The sequence below is a fragment of the Podarcis tiliguerta genome (assembly GCF_965153285.1).
Source record: "Podarcis tiliguerta genome assembly, chromosome: Z".
NCBI lineage: Eukaryota > Metazoa > Chordata > Lepidosauria > Squamata > Lacertidae > Podarcis > Podarcis tiliguerta.
The window spans coordinates 42,827,083-42,845,702 of record NC_139553.1 but is presented as its reverse complement, the minus strand read 5'-3'; the positions used below and the strand labels follow the sequence as shown (position 1 = coordinate 42,845,702).

General features: G+C 45.3%; 1 protein-coding gene across 1 annotated transcript in view; it reads left to right on the top strand.

Moving 5' to 3' along the window:
• The first annotated feature begins 6,990 nt into the window (after positions 1-6,990).
• FMR1NB (FMR1 neighbor) overlaps positions 6,991-18,620 on the top strand; it is a 19,063-nt gene continuing 7,433 nt past the window's right edge. The window contains exons 1-5 of the mRNA XM_083422530.1: positions 6,991-7,018; positions 7,503-7,551; positions 9,032-9,109; positions 11,572-11,685; positions 14,765-14,905. Of these exons, the coding sequence (XP_083278656.1) occupies positions 9,043-9,109; positions 11,572-11,685; positions 14,765-14,905 (322 nt within the window). The 5' untranslated portion in view covers positions 6,991-7,018; positions 7,503-7,551; positions 9,032-9,042. The remainder of the gene's footprint in view (positions 7,019-7,502; positions 7,552-9,031; positions 9,110-11,571; positions 11,686-14,764; positions 14,906-18,620) is intronic.

Genomic DNA, 18,620 nt, shown 5'->3' with positions numbered 1-18,620 from the left:
GGATGAAGAGAAAATGTTGACTTGTTTCCATAAACAAGGTTGTTTCTGATACTAGTAAATGTCTTCCACAAAATGATCCAGTTTCATGCCTTGGACCAAATTATTAATTTTATTTAAACAATATATACTGCAACCTATAAAATCAACCTTAATTTGAAATGCCTGCTGGTATTACAAAGTCTTCTTGGAAGTTAAGTAGGGAGGGGCCTGTCTTTGGCATTGGCCTTGACAAATAAATAACTCAGGCATTTTTAGGGGTAAGTTATTTCTATTGACCCATGACACTAGCTTTTTCAAATGTGGCTTGACTATTGCCCATTGCTGGCTGGGGCTTATGGGAGTTGTAGTTCAGCAACATCTGGGAGGCCAAATATTCCCCACACTAGCTCATTTGTTGTAGAATAGAGAGGACTTTATTCCTAAAAACACTTGGCTTGCGCATGGGAGAGAGACTAAGATACAAAATGCTCAGGCTCCTTGTGAATTTTCATCTAGAACACAACAAGGTATCAACCTAAGCTTTCTGACAGTTCACCTGAATTCAGCATGGATGCTCCTGCATTTCATTAATACTCCTGTTTCTCTGAAAGGGGTGATTTATTATAAAGTTTTTTGCCTAAGTAATCATCACTGTAGATGATATAGGCTATAACAAGCTCCAAACTTGATTTCTCCCTAACCTTGTCTTCATTATGTTGACCAATTGAAGAGTGCTAAGTATTACCTCCATCATTTATAGGCCCATTTGGAGAGGGCTGTTGCATGTTCCACTTCCCAAAAATGGGAATCTCAGATGGTTTTGTAAAAACCAGAATGTAAACTAGGAAGAGCTGGGGAAGCACAATTCACTCTGCAGATAGCAGCTATGAAGGAGAGATCATTTTAAGTCCATGGTCACTGTTGTTGTTTTTTAAAAAAAACACTTTGTATTTATATGAAGTCTAGGCACTCTACCTTTTCTAGCAGGGTATGCGTTTTGCAAAAAAAATATATTAGAGGACAGCCGGAAAGCAGGCCAAGAGTTCCTGTCCTGGCACATTGTGACCTCTTATATTACCAGCACCACTACAACAGCAACAATTTATTATATGCAGAGCATGTTTATGTGAACTGGCAAAAAGTTTCATTACAAAAGGGTTAATATTCTTGATGCAAAATTGCTTTCCCACAAAATCATGGCTTAGAAGCTGGTAAGTCTTTAGGTTCCTTAAAAAATAAAATTTAAAAAAATTAATGAGATAAATTGAGACAATAGGCCCCCATCCATGCCATATTTGAAACTTCTTGAAAATTATTCAAAACGGCATCCACCACAACATGGAAGGTGACTTCAAATGAACTTGAAAACCAATTTGTCATAAGGCTTTGGTGGGTAGAAGGCTGCTCAGAGTTGGGTCGCTTTTGTTAATAAGCACATTCTGATGAAGCAACAGTTGTATCTTTTTGGCCTCAACTTGTCAGGAGTAGGAGATAAAACAGCTGACTGGAGAAGTAGGAGAGCATTTTATATTTGCTAGTTGTAGACCTTTCTGTAGTTGGCCTGCACAGTTGCCATGCTGTGACTGCAGAAAGCCAATCAATAAACAGTTATGTGTAGACCTGTTTTTTATTCATATAACGAAATTGCTGAATGGGTTAAAAGTATGCAAAAGGCCCAACAACATAAGTTGCACCAAGGATCCTGTAGATTTGTTTCTATTTCCTATGTTTTGTGTCTATTCACAAGAATTCCAGTTAATAATAATAATAATAATAATAATAATTAATTTATTATTTATACCCCGCCCATCTGGCGGGGTTTCCCCAGCCACTCTGGGCGGCTTCCAACAAAGTATTAAAATACAGTGGTCTGTTAAACATTAAAAGCTTCCCTAAACAGGGCTGCCTTCAGATGACTTCTAAAAGTCTGGTGGTTGATCTTCTCATTGACATCTGGTGGGAGGGTGTTGCACAGGGCGGGTTCCACTACTGAGAAGACCCTCTGCCTGGTTCCCTGTAACTTGGCTTCTCACAGCAAGGGAACTGCCAGAAGGCCCTTGGCGCTGGACCTCAGTGTACAGGCTGAACGATGGAGGTGGAGACGCTCCATCAGGTATACTGGACCGAGGCCGTTTAGGGCTTTAAAGGTCACCACCAACACTTTTAACTGTGCTCGGTAATATACTGGGAGCCAATGTAGATCTTTCAAGACCAGTGTTATGTGGTCTCGGTGGCCGTTCCCAGTCACCAGTCTAGCTGCCGCATTCTGAAATAGTTGTAGTTTCTGGGTCACCTTCAAAGGTAGCCCCACATAGAGCGCATTGCAGTAATCCAAGCGAGATAACTAGAGCATGTACCCTATCCACGGGCAGATAGGGTCTCAGCCTGCGTACCAGATGGACCTGGTAAACAGCTGCCCTGGACCCAGAATTGACCTGCACCTCCATGGACAGCTGTGAGTCCAAAATGACTCCCAGGCTGCACACCTGGTCCTTCAGGGGCACAGTTACCCCATTCAGGACCAGTGAGTCCTCCACACCTGCCCGCCTCCTGTCCCCACAAAACAGTACTTCTGTCTTGTCAGGATTCAACCTCAATCCGTTAGCCACCATTCATCCTCCAACCGCCTTCAGACACCCACACAGGACCTTCACTGCTTCTGATTTGAAAGAGAGGTAGAGCTGGGTATCATCCGCATATTGATGAACACCCAGCCCAAACCCCCTGATGATCTCTCCCAGCGGCTGCATGTAAATGTTGAAAAGCATGGGAGAACCCTGAGGCACTCCACAAGTGAGAGCCCAGGGATCTGAACACTCATCCTCTACCACCACTTTCTGAACATGGCCCAGGAGGAAGAAGCGGAACCACTGTATAACAGTGCCCCCAGCTCCCAGCCCCTCTAGATGGTCCAGAAGGATGTTATGGTCAATGGTATCAAAAGCCGCTTGAGAGATCCAGCAGAACTAGGAAACAGCTCTCACCTTTGTCCCTAGCCCGCCGGAGATCATCGACCAGTGCGACCAAGGCAGTTTCAGTCCCATGATGAGGCCTGAATCCCGAATGGATAGGATCCAAATGGTCTGCTTCTTCCAGGCGTGCCTGGAGTTGTTCAGCAACCACTCACTCAATCGCCTTGCCCAAGAATGGAAGATTTGAGACTGGGTGATAGTTGGCCATATTGGCCGGGTCTAAAGATGGTTTTTTAAGAAGTGGTTTAATGACTGCCTCTTTCAGCAGGTCTAGGAATGCTTCCTCACAGAGAGAAGCATTCACCACCCTGCAAAGCCCATCACCTAGCCCTTCCTGGCTAGCTTTTATAAGCCAGGATGGGCAAGGATCAAGGAGACAGGTGGTTGGTTTCACGTGTCCAAGCAGCCTGTCCACATCCTCGGAGGTAACAGATTGGAATTGATCCCCTTCAACTTGACTAGACAGGACTCTAGCACTCTCCCGCCTCGGCCCTGCTCTCACGGTGGAGTCTACCTCTTTCTGAATCTGAGCGACTTTATCTGCAAAAAACTGCAAAATCATTGCAGATCATGTGGCCTGTACTGGGCCCCAATAGAGCAGGTGGTTCTGCTAAATTGTGCACCATCCGAAAGAGTCTCTTGCTGCTGTTTTCTGCAGATGCAATAGAGGCGGTGAAGAAAGTCTTCTTCGCCGTCGCTATTGCCACTTGGTAGGCTTGACATTGAGTTCTAACCCGTGTCCGGTCAGATTCAGAATGAGTTACCGTATTTTTTGCTCCATAGGATGCACTTTTTCCCTCCTAAAAAGTAAGGGGAAATGTCTGTGCATCTTATGGAGAGAATGTGTGGTCCCTGGAGCCAAATCATTGGTGCCTTGCGCTCCTGGCGTGCTCTTTTAGGGGGGGGAGCCACAGTGCTCTGCCGGCAGCCTCCGCTTTCCCCTGAAGCCCTGGCAACGTTGCAAGCAGAGGAAAGGCTGGGGTGCTCTTTGGGGGTGGAGGGGGAGGAGCCACACTGCTCTGCCTACAGCCTTTGCTTTCCCCTGTGTGCTCCTGGGGTGCTCGGTGGGGGTGGGGAGCAGCAAATTGCCATCTCTCACTGCCTCCTTATTCAACTGCAAAGGATTGCCTAACTGGATTCTGAGCTCCATTTGAAGTTTAAAAACATTAAGTTTGGGGATTTCTTCAAGTAGCAGTTTTGCAGAAATAGTCATAAATACATGCAAAGCATCTCCACAAACCAGTAATAGTGAGCTCAGCTAAAACGGAGCAGGCATCTGGCTCAGGAACAGTTTAAACTGCACAACTATAACCAGACATCCTGTGTGTTTGTGTGTGGACCATGTTCCTAGCAGCTAATCTTTATTGCTGAAAAGAGGCACTGATATTCCACTCGAAATCTATAATTCATTATACAAATTCTTACAAGTACAGTCCACCTATACCAACTCAAAAACATTGTGTTCTCTTGTTATTGAATGGAAGACATTTATCTGCCCTCTTTTCCTCCTCTGTTCTTTGCTCAGTCACTCCATTCTGAATCTTCCTTTCAAAACAACCCATGCCTGTTTTGGGGAAACTTCAGAGATTTAGGAACTGGAGCGCAATCATTTGATCTCTTTGCTGTTCTTTCACACTCCAAGCACTTTTAATTTGCACAGCCCTGGTTTCTCTCCCTGACTATTAATATTCTTGATTAATAACAGTAAAATGCTCAAATTTTAGTTTTCATGACTGCTGCCAATACTGACTTCCCAGTGATAATGAAAACAGCTACATTATAATGGAATGTCTGTCCTTTTTCCATTCTCTTCATTATATACCGTGGCTCGCTTTAAAGCAGCAAAGTGGACAGGAGTACAACATTTGAGTCAGATTTTTTCTCTCCTTGTTTTCCTTCTCTAAAAACTTGGTGCGTCTTTTGGTCAGGTGCGTCCTATGGAGCGAAAAATACGGTGTCTGCCACCGGCGCTCTAGCTGTCTCAGCAATTGTTTCATTGCCCTCAGATCCGTGGAAAACCACGGGGCTGTCCGGGCTCCATGCAATCGGAGAGGGCGCTTTGGAGCCAAACAGTCAATAGCCCTGCTTAATCCCCAGGATGAAGTTTTTCATCTTGTCTCTTTCCCTACCATTCCTTATGTTGTGATGAAAAGAAACCACTTTTTATCCTTTAAATTATCTTCATAATTGCTTTAAGTGGTGTGGCCTGTCCCAAAATGAGAGGCTGCAAAACAAGAAAGGAATGAAGTCTTGTGGCCAATAGTGCTTCTGAAACTCAAGGTGTCTGTCTTTTATCTGCGCAAAGATCACACCTATACCAGTGTCACTAGCAGAGTAACACAGCAGAGCTTCAGAATCTTTGCCCTTTTCTGTTTTCAGATGTTTTAGAGTTGACAGTGGAAAAATCTTTTTGCTCACACAGTTCAAAGTAAATTGTCAACCTGACAATTATTCACACTATACGCATGTAGTTAAGAGATACATCATAAAGAGGTTGTAATCAAATTAATAAAGAGACTCAAAACTGGAGAAAGCTCCTCACTTCTGAAATCCAAGGCCACAATTTGCTGGTTACTGAATGCAGCCTTGGCCTTATACCCGCCAACGCATGTACGCATTATCTGGAGGATTTAGGGTTGGATTAGTTGTGCCAGAAGCCTATAGCCTTGAGCTGTTTCAAGAGGCCTATCGTGCAGCTGGTATCCTAATCTTGAACAGAAATCAGATACGGAAGAATTGAGAATTGAGACACAACCCAAGGACATATCCCCAAATTACACATAAGCAAAAGCGCCACGTTAATATTCCTGATTCTGAGCTTCGGATGTCCGGGGGGGGGGGGGGGGGGAGGTGGCGGCAGAAGAGAAGCTTCAGCCACTTAACACCTTGAGTTCTTCTCAACCTCTTGGTTGTATGAGGTTCTTCCACCTTTTCCCAGTGAAAGTAACACAACCTTAGGCACTTTTTGCCCCTTCCTAGCTAGCAATCACTAGGAGCTTGTTCTGTTTCATTTCTCTCATATCCCTGGCTATGTAATGTTACATTTTCTTGATCCCAAGTCACGGTGGTGCATGACAAATGCCTAAGATATGGTTACCAGATGTCCTCGTTTCTCGGGCACAGTCCCTGGATTTACAAATCTGTCCCCAACAAAATCCGTCCCCAGATTTCATTTAATGTCCCCGGATTTATATTTTAAGTGCTGTAGATTTATTAGTAGGGAATGAATGTTGTGTGATTGGTTCAACGACACAAGACACATCATATGGGGACTTCTGGTGAGGCAAAATGGCGGGTGCCACGGCAGCGAGCAGCTCCTGAAGCCAGCCAGAGCCAACTGCACTACCAGGCTGGTTCTGGGCTGCTGAAACAGCTGCTGCTCCACCACTGCTGAGGTGGAACCAGAGACGCTTGGCACGTCAACTGGGGGAACCGTTGAACCCCCCCCCCCGACCCAAATTGAGCCAGGAGCAAGAGCACCCAGCCACCGGCTGACTGCCCAGCGGTGCTCTGGGGCCACAGAAACCCTGGAGCCGACGCAGGGAGAAGGAGGAGAGGAGAAGGAAGAGAGAGAAAGAGGAAGGAGAAAAAAGGGGAGAGCCCTGACCTGGCTGCGCTGCTGCCGCTGCTAAGGAGGAGAGCCCTGGGAGGGCAAGGACACGTGGCTGAGCCCAGGCCTGACTGAGCCTACTCCATGGCGGCTAGTGCTCCAAGACAGCAGGCCAGGGCCCAGAGGAAGGCCATGTGACAGAGGAGATCACAGAAGAGATTACTTTTAAAAAAAAAACCAACTTTTTTTAATAACTTTTTTTTCTCTTTTTGGATTCTTTGAAAAAATCTGGTAACCTTTTAAGAGTCATTTGAGACCTTAAAGACTTGTGGCATAATTTCATTCAACATCAAATCGTGATCTTTAAAATATCCAAACTGGTTAAAATAGCCACCTCTCTGGAAGTCATTACCAAGCGTGTAAGTCATAATAGAGATCCCCATAGCTACAACACTGAACCATTTCCTTAAAGAGTCTGCAAGTTGACAAGTGTGCAGTGACCTCAAAATACAGAAATGTATGTAACTTCAGTTGAGCCATAGGACAATTGATTCTTTTCTAAAAGCTAGAAAGGGTGGCTGGAGATCTCTCAGTAGCTAAGGTTAAATTAATCTACTTTAACCTTACTGTGAGTTTTATTTATCCGTTTTATCATAACCCTGTATTAGGTTAGGTGATTTGTTTCTTCTCCATCCATGTCTCTGCAGTTAGTATGAATTAGGATGCCCTTAGTTTGCTTAGTAATATTAAGGTCCTGCACCGCAGTTTAAATTAAGCAAGATTTGCACTGTTCTCTGGAAAGTTAAAATCTGCACTAAAGGTTTCTACCATTGGGAATGTCCCATTTCTGGCTAAAAGTCAATCAGGGTTTGCTGGTTAAACCCAGAGCTGATCTGATGCATCATTTTAATTTGATTAAAATATTACTAACATTGAAGTGAGAGGCTACTAGGGCAGCAGATTAAACATTTTTTAAAATATATATATATATAAACTTTCAGAAACTACAGGTGGTGAGCATTATCAGACCTACCTCCCTAACACCTGGAGGTAGTGGGCACCATCCTGACACATGAGGTAATGAATTTTGGGTATCTGCTGGGATGTGTTATTTATTTAAAGACAAAATTATGGGGAGAGTCTGCTTGTTTTACTTAGGTGAGAATCCATGCAAATTCAATCTAGCTACTTGAGTAAAGTTCAATCAGCTAAGGTTTCTTCAATCAGGTGGCAGCATGATTTTTGTTATTGACCTTTGTTGCCTATTTTATTCCATTGAGCTCAGACCACTGTACTTAGATGCACCCCGATACATTCTCAAAACCCCCCTGTTAAGTGCAATGCCTGAGAGAGGAAGATTGGGCCAAGACCACCCACTGTGAACTTGGTTATCTTCTCCAGCTAAGTCTAAACTAAGGATGTGGAGCCTAGGGCCCTCCAGGTGTTGTTGAGCTCCAGTTGTTGCATTGCAGAGGGTTGGACTAGATGACTCTTGTGGTCCCTTCCAACTCTACGATTCTAAGTTCCCAGCAGCCCCAAGCCACCATGGCAAATGGTCATGAATGATGGGAGTTCAAGAGCAACTGGAGGGCCACAGGTTCCTCAAACCTGGTCTTAACTCATAACTGCCACACTAACTCACCCTCATCCAACCTTCATCCAATGACCCTTTCATGGTCTGAAATGAAATTTATGGAGTTGAGAGATTTGCTGGACTCAGTAGCATCAACTGAGTTGGGAAGTGCCTGGAGTGAGTCATCAGTAAAGCACACGAAGCAAGTGGAGTTAACTCTTTATCAGCAAAAACACGATCTGCACAGGAGTGCCGGGCCTAATGAGCACAGCAACTCCTTTTCAGTACGGCTTGCCCCCATGAAGCAGTTGCAGAGACTGAAGGTCCCCACCTTCCCACAGCTGCCTAAGTCCCCACCTCTCCAGGATTTCCCCCAAGGAATCCAAGACTGAAACTGTGTGATGCTAACCTTGTCCACACTCCACATGCCTCTCTTGGTTCTGCGGTACAAGGAGGGAGGGGAGCTTGTTGCAGCAGGAAGGGGAAACACCTGTGACTCTTCACCAGCCAGACTCATCTCTGCTTCTTGGTCTCCCTCCTCTCCTACTCCAACTTCCGGTTCTGATTCTGGACTTCTCTCTGCCACAGACTCTCCCTGCTTACAATACCTTATATCTCTTCAGCTTTTGCACCTCCTCTTCCCAGTCTAATCCCTCTTCTCCCTCTGACCACTCCATCGTCCCACCACCAATCCCTGAACTCTCAGCCTTCTTCCCTTGGGGGTTCCCCAGCTAGTTTCTCCCACCAATCCTCTGCACCCAACCAGTCCCTGACGTCAAGTGTGATTCTACAAAGCGTTTTTTTTTTTACATGTGGAATTGATCTGGGGTTCCCATGCAAAATGATTGTGTTGCCCCATGCAAAAGTAATTCAAGTAAGACAAGACTTTTGAGTCTTCTTCCTTCAATAAGCAGGTGAAGGCTTGCTGGAATTTACATTATTTGTTTTTCATTGCAGAAGTAATACTGATGATGATCTCTGTGACCCAGATTTTAGCAAAATGCTTGTATGTATTGTATCATGCTGTTGGCCCAAGTGAGTATTATAAAGAATAGTTCTTAAACATAAGGTAGCTTGCAATGTTTGACAATAGAGGAATTGCTTGGGGAAACTTATAAGGACACCAGCTTTTAAAATTCAAGGTGTTGTGTGTGGGGTTTTTTTAAACAGAATGGCTAGGCACTAGTTGACCATATCCAATCTGTATTCTAGTTGTGTGTATCTGTTGATCTAAATGGCATGTGGGCAAATTGGTAGCCTGGATTAGTTCTTATCCCCCAAACAATTTCTTCCTCTCCCTCTCCCTACTACTCCCATCACTGCTTTGAAAAGTGTCATAACTCAGTGGTGAAGTATACATGCTTTGAATACAGTAGGTATCAATTCAATCCATAGCGCAGGGAACTTATTGCCTATATGCTTAAATAGGACCACTAGACTTCAAAGGTTGGCCTACTGGGTCATTTTCAGCTAACAATACCCAACTTTCCTAAGCCGAGAAATGAATTGAGAGTGCCCTAGCACTTGTCTGAAGCTGTAGACAGCTGCTGCAAGTCCTGAGCTAGCTCAAAAGTAGCCAGCATGTTTCATTCTGGCAGTTGTTGGATTCCAGCTTCCATTAGTCCAATGCAATTTTGCAAATAGTCATGATTATTTGCTGTCATCCAGCTCACAAATGCATCCAGGCACCAGTTTAGGACCTCCTGATTTGAGATGTTACAGAGAAATGGAACTGAGTGACATCTTGCCAGAAACCTTCTAATGACCTCCACAGCAGCTTCATGTAGATATTAAATAGTGTTGGAAACAAAATTGTGGTACCCAACAACTCCTAGGGGTCCAAGGCACCATCAGTCAATACTTTTCAATGGAACAGACCCTGTAAGCAGTAGTGAAGCCACCGCAACCAAGAGCGGAAGCACCACCTCCTGGGTCCAGGCCCCAGGGTGCCCCCCCCCAGGGCTGGCTACATCACTGAAGACATACCACTTTACCCTCAACAGCCAGCAAGAGCAGCACTCTAGTCCATATGAAGCAGATAATTTTGTCCTTGCAGATTTTCCTTTATGGCCTAGGACCATTGTACCTACGGGACCGCCTCTCCCAGTATGCCCCATGGAGGACCTTAAGGTCCATAAATAGCAACACCCTAGAGGTCCCAGGCCCTACGGAAGTTAGATTAGCAGCAGCCAGAGCCAGGGTCTTTTCAACACTGGCTCCGGCCTGGTGGAATGCTCTGTCTCATGAGACCAGGGCCCTGCAGGATCTGATTTTTTTCCGCAGGGCCTGTAAGACAGAGTTGTTCCGCCTGGCCTTTGGCTTGGAATCAACTTGATCCCCTCCCCCTCTTTCTTTTTTCCTTTCTCCTCCTGTGATGAGGCTATAATAATAATAATAATAATAATAATAATAATAATAATAATTTCCCACGGTAGCCATCTAATGGCTCCAAGACTGGGTTAATGAGGGTAAATGATTGCCACTTCCATTGCATAATAGCTTTTCTAAGTGGTACATGGGTTGCCAAGTAGGCTGTTTTCTCCACGTTAACCACCACACAGGCACGATTATGTGCTCTTCCATGTGTACAGTCTCCTTCAGAGCAAAACGTATACACCTTGTACTGCAATTGTCTCCAGCTGCCTGGAACTCCTCAGTAAATCGGGTGGTTGCCTAACTTCCGCAGCACCAGAGAGGACATTTGGGTGCAGTTGTGTCTATGGCCCGCCATGCCTCACCATTCCACAGGGAGACTAGGACCTTGGCAGAATTGCCTTCCAGAAAATCTCTTGCAGCATTCAGGAATCCATCAGCTTCCACACATCTCTAGAAGTGCACCAGATGGTCTCTGATCCTCATGGGATAGCAGCAATTACCCTTCCAAAACCAGTGCTACCTTTATGGTGCACTGAGTATCTGGGAAGACATAGGTGGGTCAGTTTGATTGTTCCCATCTAACCTATTCAGGACATAGCAATACAGTGGTACCTTGGTTGTCAAACTGCTTGGCTCCCGAACAAATCGGCTCCCAAACGCCACAAACCCAGAAGCAGTGTTCTGGTTTGCAGACGTTTCTTGGAAGCTGAACATTTGATGTGGCTTCCGCTTGAGTGCAGGAAGCTCCTGCAGCCAATCGGAAGCCATACCTTGGTTTTCGAACAGTTCTGGGAGTCGAACGGACTCCCGGAACGGATTAAGTTTGACAACCAAGGTACCACTGTATGTGCCAGATTGGCTCCTTCATATACTTACAAAGCATGGGTGAGTGAGATTTTATTTTGAACTGACCTGATATTATCCAACCACCACTAAGACAGAGGGCATAGTACTCAGTCCATCAGTTACCTGAAGAACAGGGGATCAGAGGCTGAGAGTGGAAAGTGTTTTGATTGGGGCGGGCGGGAGAGAGTTTAAGTGGGAAAACTGTATTATGGTACTTATATGAGTTTTCCCCTTGAGTTGCCGTGCAGGAGTTTGAATTGTTCTGTGTTTTTCAGGTTCTGCATTTCCGACCTTGGATGATTTAAATGAAACTGAAGTTGCTCCCCCTGAGCCAAGGACGAAAGTACAGATCGTATCTCAACAGCTGGTGACCTTTTTCAACCCAGTGAGTAAGTGCTGTTGTAGCATCATTTTTCATTGCCCCCTCTTCAAGTCCTTGAGAGGATTAGAAATGTTTGTTACTGTGGTCCTTCATTGAAAGGTCTCTTTGTTGAGCTATATTGAGGGGTGTTGTTCTGTGCAGAGTGCCACGTTTCATGTTTGAAAAAGGAAATAAAAAGGGGTTGTCCAAAGGAATGAACCCTCCATTTTCTCTCATATTGCAGCTGCACATGGATCACCCAAAGTGGTTTGTAAGCATCTTAGAATAATAGAATTGTAGAGTTGGAAGGGACCACGAGGGTCGTCTAATTTGAGAAGCCCTCAAAGCCCTCCTGATGCACAGGACTAGTTTGAGCAGTTCTTTGGATGGGTTGAGATGCTCCCAATGCAGAATTAATGGTAGGTATCAAATGTTTGCATAGTGCTGTATCTAGTAACCCAACAATGCATTGACAGCAAAAGAAAAAAGTCAAGGCAGCAGTAGCTGCTGTTGTTATTTGTTACCCACCCTTCGCCCTAAGATCCCAGAGAATGTTACAACAATTGAAAACACAGCATAAAAACAGTTTGTTTTCAACTTGCAAAGAGAGAAGAGGGGACCATCATAAAAATAGACATCTCAAGTGTCAAATGTCAGGGTAAAAAGGAGCATCTTTAGCATTCACTAAAAGCTTCAAAGTGAAGAATGCAGACACACTTCTGGGGGGATTCCACAACTTAAGGGCTGCCATAGAGAATAAGCTTTCCTAGGCTGCCGCCACCTGAGGGTAGTGGAACAACCAAAAGGGCTTAGAGATACGTGTGGATATTCACGGATATGTACATAGTTATCCAATGGTGGTCCTGCTCAGAGTATACCCATTGAAATTAAAGGATTTAGTCTCTTTGTGTTTGATGGTTATACACTAAGTAGGACTTGTATACAATCCATAAATCCAGTGCTGGGCAGGCAATAAAGCAGGGTTTTCCTTTCTCTCCCATTCTTGCCATACTCCAAGAGCATAGGGGTTGGGCCAAACAGGCCAATGGAGCACAAGGCAAGCCTTGCACATTCATCCTGCTGAGTTGTGGTGCATGGATCCCCAGCATGCTGCACATGTGCTTGCAGGTGTCCACAGCAGACTTCCCTGGTGCCCGCAGTGCCCCATCCTCCCTATAAAATGAATCTTGCAACAATCCTTCTTTAGCCAATGGAACGCTTTTCACCCGCCCTCAGTTCATTTGTGGCAAGGAGGCAATTTTAAGTGAGTAAGAGCTGGGGGCTGGGCAGGGGAGCAGCTGCACGTGTGTTGTGCCCATGACCATTTCTCTTTGCTTACAAATGTGCCCACAGAATCCCGAAAGGTTGGCAGTGCTTGCTGCAGTGGCTGGATGCTGAAGAAGTTGAAGGAGAAGAAGGGCGACCCTGCTTTCGGTTCCCTCTTTTTCTCCCACTAGTAGTGGATTTCAGAATCAGTTTGCTGTGCATTGCAGGGGCTGCTTTTTACAAATGAAGCAATTGCAAAGCCCCATTAACTACCTTTGCAAACCGCTTAGAGACTATTGTAGTTAAGTGGTATATAAATTGTTTAAATAAATGAAAGGAGGGCCTTGCACAGATCTTGCTGCATGGCTCTTTTGCTTTTTGGCGGTAGTGTTGCTGTTTCCACCAAAAGGAGAAGCAGACTTCAAAGTGGCACTTGGAAATAATCAGCTCATTAGTGTGTGGAGATTGCCCAGTTTGTTCCAACCTTCAAAGAAAAAAGGCCCTCCTGAATCTTATTCAGATACTCCAAAGCAAAGGGCTCAATCAAAAACATACTTTCAAAACCACCACGTTGATGCCTGACCCCTCCATGTGTTTTTCTGTGCTTTTTTTTCTCTGCTACTGTTCCTTTTCTCCCCTGCATGGAGTTGATGCATAAGTGAGAAGGCACTCTCAGCAAATTTCCAATAAAACATAGTATCATCTATTTGCATATCCCCCCGGAAAAAGGAAACATGTCTCATAGAAAGAGGACACTGAGCTAATCTGTATGCATAGATCAGGGCTGAGAAACCTCTGGCCCTCTCGCCGTTGCTAAACTACATATCCCATTAGTCCCAGCCAGCATAGTCAAGGCTGCTCAGAGTTGTAGTCCAGCAACATCTGGGGTGTGTGTGTGAAAGGTTCTTCACTCCTGATATACATATGGATTCAGAGCCATCTTTCCCATAGGGCTTAATGGTGCATCACGCCAGGGCGCTGGCCTCTCAGGGGCACCCCAGCAAGTGGAGGAGCTGCGTGGCTTTGCTGGTGACCTCCCCTTTCCCTGCACACCTGCCATCTCCGCCCCGCCAACCATAAGGCTGGAGGGTGTGCAGCTTCTCTCCCAAACCTCCTCGGGAGGAGAACGATCCCCGCAGAGGCTTAGGATGGAAGCTGTGCCCCACCAACCATATGGCTGGCGGGCGCGCATCTAGCCTCCCAAGCCTCTGCGGGGATTGCTCGCCTCCCGAGGAGGCTTGTGAGGGGTGCAACTTCACTCCCAAGCCTCTGCGGGGTTCGCTCTTCTGCAGCAGCATGGGGGAGAGTTGTGTCCCCCCCCCCCCCGATGGCTGGCAGTGAGCACCTATGGCCACCCAACACTAATTTGGGGGCGCTGGGCAGATAATGGCACCCCGGTGCTGCATCTGCTAAAGACGGCACTGCATGGATTCAAGCTATAGTAATTCTAATGTTGGACCCACTAAAATGAATGGACATGACTAATTTAGGTCCACTCATTTCAATAGGTCTGCTCTGTATAGAATGGTCTTGGATACCCTGTAGTTGGGGAAGATGGTGACCAGGTGAACTTCATGCCTGCTCAGTCACCTGCCCAGATTTTGTCACTCACTGTTGACAGGCGACTCTAAGATCCCTCTTGCTCTCTCTTCTTAGGGTCCTTTGTCTTTAAACCAGACTTGGACTGGAGAGACCTAAAGGACTGTTCTCTTTAAAGTGGAGTACATGGCCATCCTAAATGGAAGCAGCGGTCTGGGATAACTTTGCCTCGTGCCTCAGTGTGTACATGTTTAAACTGGGCTTGGAACTGAATTCTTGCATTTCTGCTTCATTTCCCAAAGCGTGTCGACCCAAAACAAATCAGGCAGTGGTGCCTTGCCAAGCTGGGGAAAAGAGCAACAAGTCGTTGTGTCTGGAACACAAGTGCTGCTTCTCATCTAAAAAGCATGTTCAGTTGGACTGCTACACTCCACTCAAAGACCGTAAGTGGCATTCTGCCTCCAGGGCTCTTTCACTCTTGTTCTGCAAAGCTGGACACACATAGTTTCTTATGCCTACACTGCCACCTTCAGCCAAGACCTTGTTGCTGCTTTTCCCAGGTGGCACAGCAGAGTAGTATAGACACAGGGTCAGGTTTGTAAGCAGTAGTGGCTTCTGGTGACCCTTGGGATTAGTTGGGGCAGAAGCCAGCAGTAGGTGAAGTCAGAGCCAATGACAGGCAGAGCCAACTTGCTCTGATTCCCCCACCCCACCTTCCTCCATTCAAGGGATAACACTGAAACTAGTGGGGAGGAAGATGACAATGCATTGCCAGCCCCTGGATTGGTTGTAATCATTGAGGCAGGCAGGTGAAGGATGGCTGAGAGCAGCTCAGCTTCATGGGACTAGCCTCCACTGTTTGCAGGTCTGTGTTGAGGACTTACGTAATGCACCAGGAAGCTCTCAAATGAGCACGAGGGGCCATAGCTTGGATCACAGGATTTTCACACAGTAGGTCCCAGGTTGTATCTCTCTCCTTGCCAGTTAAGTAAAAATCTCAGTTAGCCGATCTGGGAAATATTTCTGTCTGAGAAGTCATACCAGTCAGAGCAAACAGTGTTGGACTAGACCAGGTTATGTGTTGTGCTGTACCACTTCAGTTGTTGCTGGGCTTACAATTCTCTCATTCCATCATCCCTAACAACATCTAGAAGGCGATAGGTCCTGCACCCTTTGACTTCACAGAGTAGTGATCTGTTTCATTTTACATCAGTGCACACAGATATTGTGGCTCCCATTGTGTTTTGGAGTGCATCTTAAAATGTTTCTTCAAAATCCAATGTGCTTCTCCTGTAGAGTTTATTTTCCATCCAGTTTGTCTGTTTGTAGAGCGGTTTTGGTACTTGAATGCTTCAGGGTGTGCAGCATATGTCAATAAACAACACGTGCTTATAGTCCACAAAGCACACGCTGTGTGCATTCTAACAATCTGTTGACAAAACAGAAACCCTTCACAGGCCTCTTAGACTCCAGCATCTCACAAATTATTGGGTTACCTCCTGCAATGGGTAATTGGCAATTTTATTGCCCTGTTCAATCGTCTGATTCTTCACTTCACTGAACATGTTTGCTATTTTCCCCTGCCAGTTTTGAGAACAGTGGGAGGCAAGGCCTGTTGCTTTCATGTGGTCTTCCTGGAGGCTTCTGGGTGGCCTCTTGGAAAGAAGGCTGCCAGGCTAGGTGGACCTTAGGGCTGATCCAGCAGGATTTCCATCACAGTTATATTTACAACAAATGTAGATCAGGAGCCAACAAAAACCCCTCTGCAGCTAGTTTCACATGTTTGGAGTCTTTGAGCTTGTTTGTTTTCTCAGACAGGCAGCCTCTCTTCTTCTGATGCCACATGACAAACTGCTTTTGTAACTTAAAAGGGAGGAATTTTTATTTTACTTATTTGCAATGTTTATATGCCAGCAACATTATAGGGAAAAATATTATGGCGGTGAACTGCATAAAATCAACAATACAGCCATTCCTGTACCATAGTTGTCAACTTTCAGATTGGAAATAAGGGATCAGCAGCCTCGAAAATAAGGGAACAGCAGCCTCACTTGTCCCGGGGACAGTCTACGGCAGTGTTTTTCAACCTTTTTTGGGCAAAGGCACACTTGTTTCATGAAAAAAATCACGAGGCACACCACCATTAGAAAATGTTAAAAAAATTAACTCTGTGCCTATATTGACTATATATAAAGTAATTCTTCTTGAATAGGAATCAAATAAACACAAAGAAAGTATTTTATAATTACTTTATTATGAAATAGTAAGTAAACAGAAATATTAAAAATTATAAAACACTTTATTCAGTGCGCAACCTGGGCCTGTTTGGCTGAATACAAAGCTGATATTCTGGCTGGAATCGAAGAAAGACACACACATAGCTCTTCGTCAACAGCTCTCAGTCTCTCTCTGTATTTAGTTTTTATAGCAATCATGCTTGAAAAGCTCATCTCACACAGATATGTAGTGGAAAATGAGAGCAATGTCAAAATAGCTTTGTTTGCCAGAAGGGGGAACTCCTTGGCAGTATCCAACCAAAAACTGTCCAAAGGTAGATCAGCAAATCTTAGCTTGAAACCACGATTTTGTCTCAGTTCAGTTAGTTCCTCCTGCTCCTGTAAAGTCATGTCCTTTCCACCAACTGATGCTGAGCTATAAGGGTCCCTAACCCAGTCAAGGCATTCAGTGGAGACTGAAGAGAAATAAAATGACAACTTCTCCAGTCCTCCTGGTGACTGGAGTTGCAACGTCTTCTTCTCTCCGCTGCTGCGGAAGATGATGTCCGACTGTGATAGGTCCAGGCTGGAGTCTGGACCAATCACAGCCCGGACATCAGAAAAGTGGAGGGTGTCCCCCTGAGGAGCACCAATCGGCGCCCCTGCTGGCCGAGGGTGGGGTCAAAAACCCCACCCCCCATACCCAGGACACAGTCTGGCGCCCGCCTAGTGGACGAAAATTTGAATTTTTTTTTAAAAAAAATCTTTCGAATTTTTCAATTTTTCCCACAGCACACCAGGCAATATCTCACGGCACACTAGTGTGCCATGGAACACTGGTTGAAAAACACTGGTCTATGGGATATCTAACAATCTGGGATAGCAGTGGGAAGCAGCGAGAAACAGCGCTGGAATAAGGGAATTCCCCACAAAAAAAAAGGGAAGGTTGACAGCCATGTCCTATACAGGGATAGCCTTGTAGTCCAGGCATTGGTAACCTCATGGCTGGATTACTGCAGTGCACACTATGTGGGGCTGCCTTTGGGCCTGATTAGGGAGCTACAGTCAGTGCAGAATGTGACAGCCAGACTGCTGATGGGAGAATGTAGCCAACATGTGAGACCATTGTTGGCTGTCCATCTGCTTCCAAAACAGATTCAAGTATATACAGTTTTACCGTACATACTCAAGTATAAGCCAACTTTTTCAGCACATTTTTAATGCTGAAAAAGCCCCCATCGGCTTATACTCAAGTGAGGGTCCTTTCAGGCTGCTCCTTCCTCCTCCACCGCCTTTGGCGCTGTTGGCGGTGGCGGAGGAGGAACAAGCAGCCCGAAAGCAGCCCTTTTGGGCTGCTTGTTCTTCCTTTGCCGCTGCCGCCACCACCAGGTTTGTGGTGTGGTGAACTTACTGACTCAAATTTTGTGGTAAAATTGGGTGCATTGGCTTATATTCGGGTTGGCTTATACTCGAGTATATATGGTAATTCACAAAGCACTGAAAATGTTAGGGACCTTAGGGAACACATGAACCTTTCTATCCCAGGACAATCACTGAGATCATCTGCAGGCATGTTGGTGGTGCTTCTCCAAGTTGGCAAGGCTTATTTGTCAACAACAAGACCAAAGCCCTGAGTGTCATTGGTCCAGCATTATGGAATAATCTGCCAACAGAGATTCGGCAGGCACCTTCTGTTTCTAGTTTTAAATGCCTGCTGAAAACTTTCCTATTCCAATAGGCTTATGCAGGCAATTAAGGCTGCATCTCTCCATAATAGCTAGCTGATTTCTGATTTCAGAATTTTAATGTGGTTTTTATTGTACGGTTTTACGTATAACTGTTGCAAAACGCTCTGATACTTTGTATGAAATAAAATTGCATTCATAAAGCAAGTCCCAAACTCGTTGCAAATCAGTAGAGCAGATTAATGCATCAACATAGC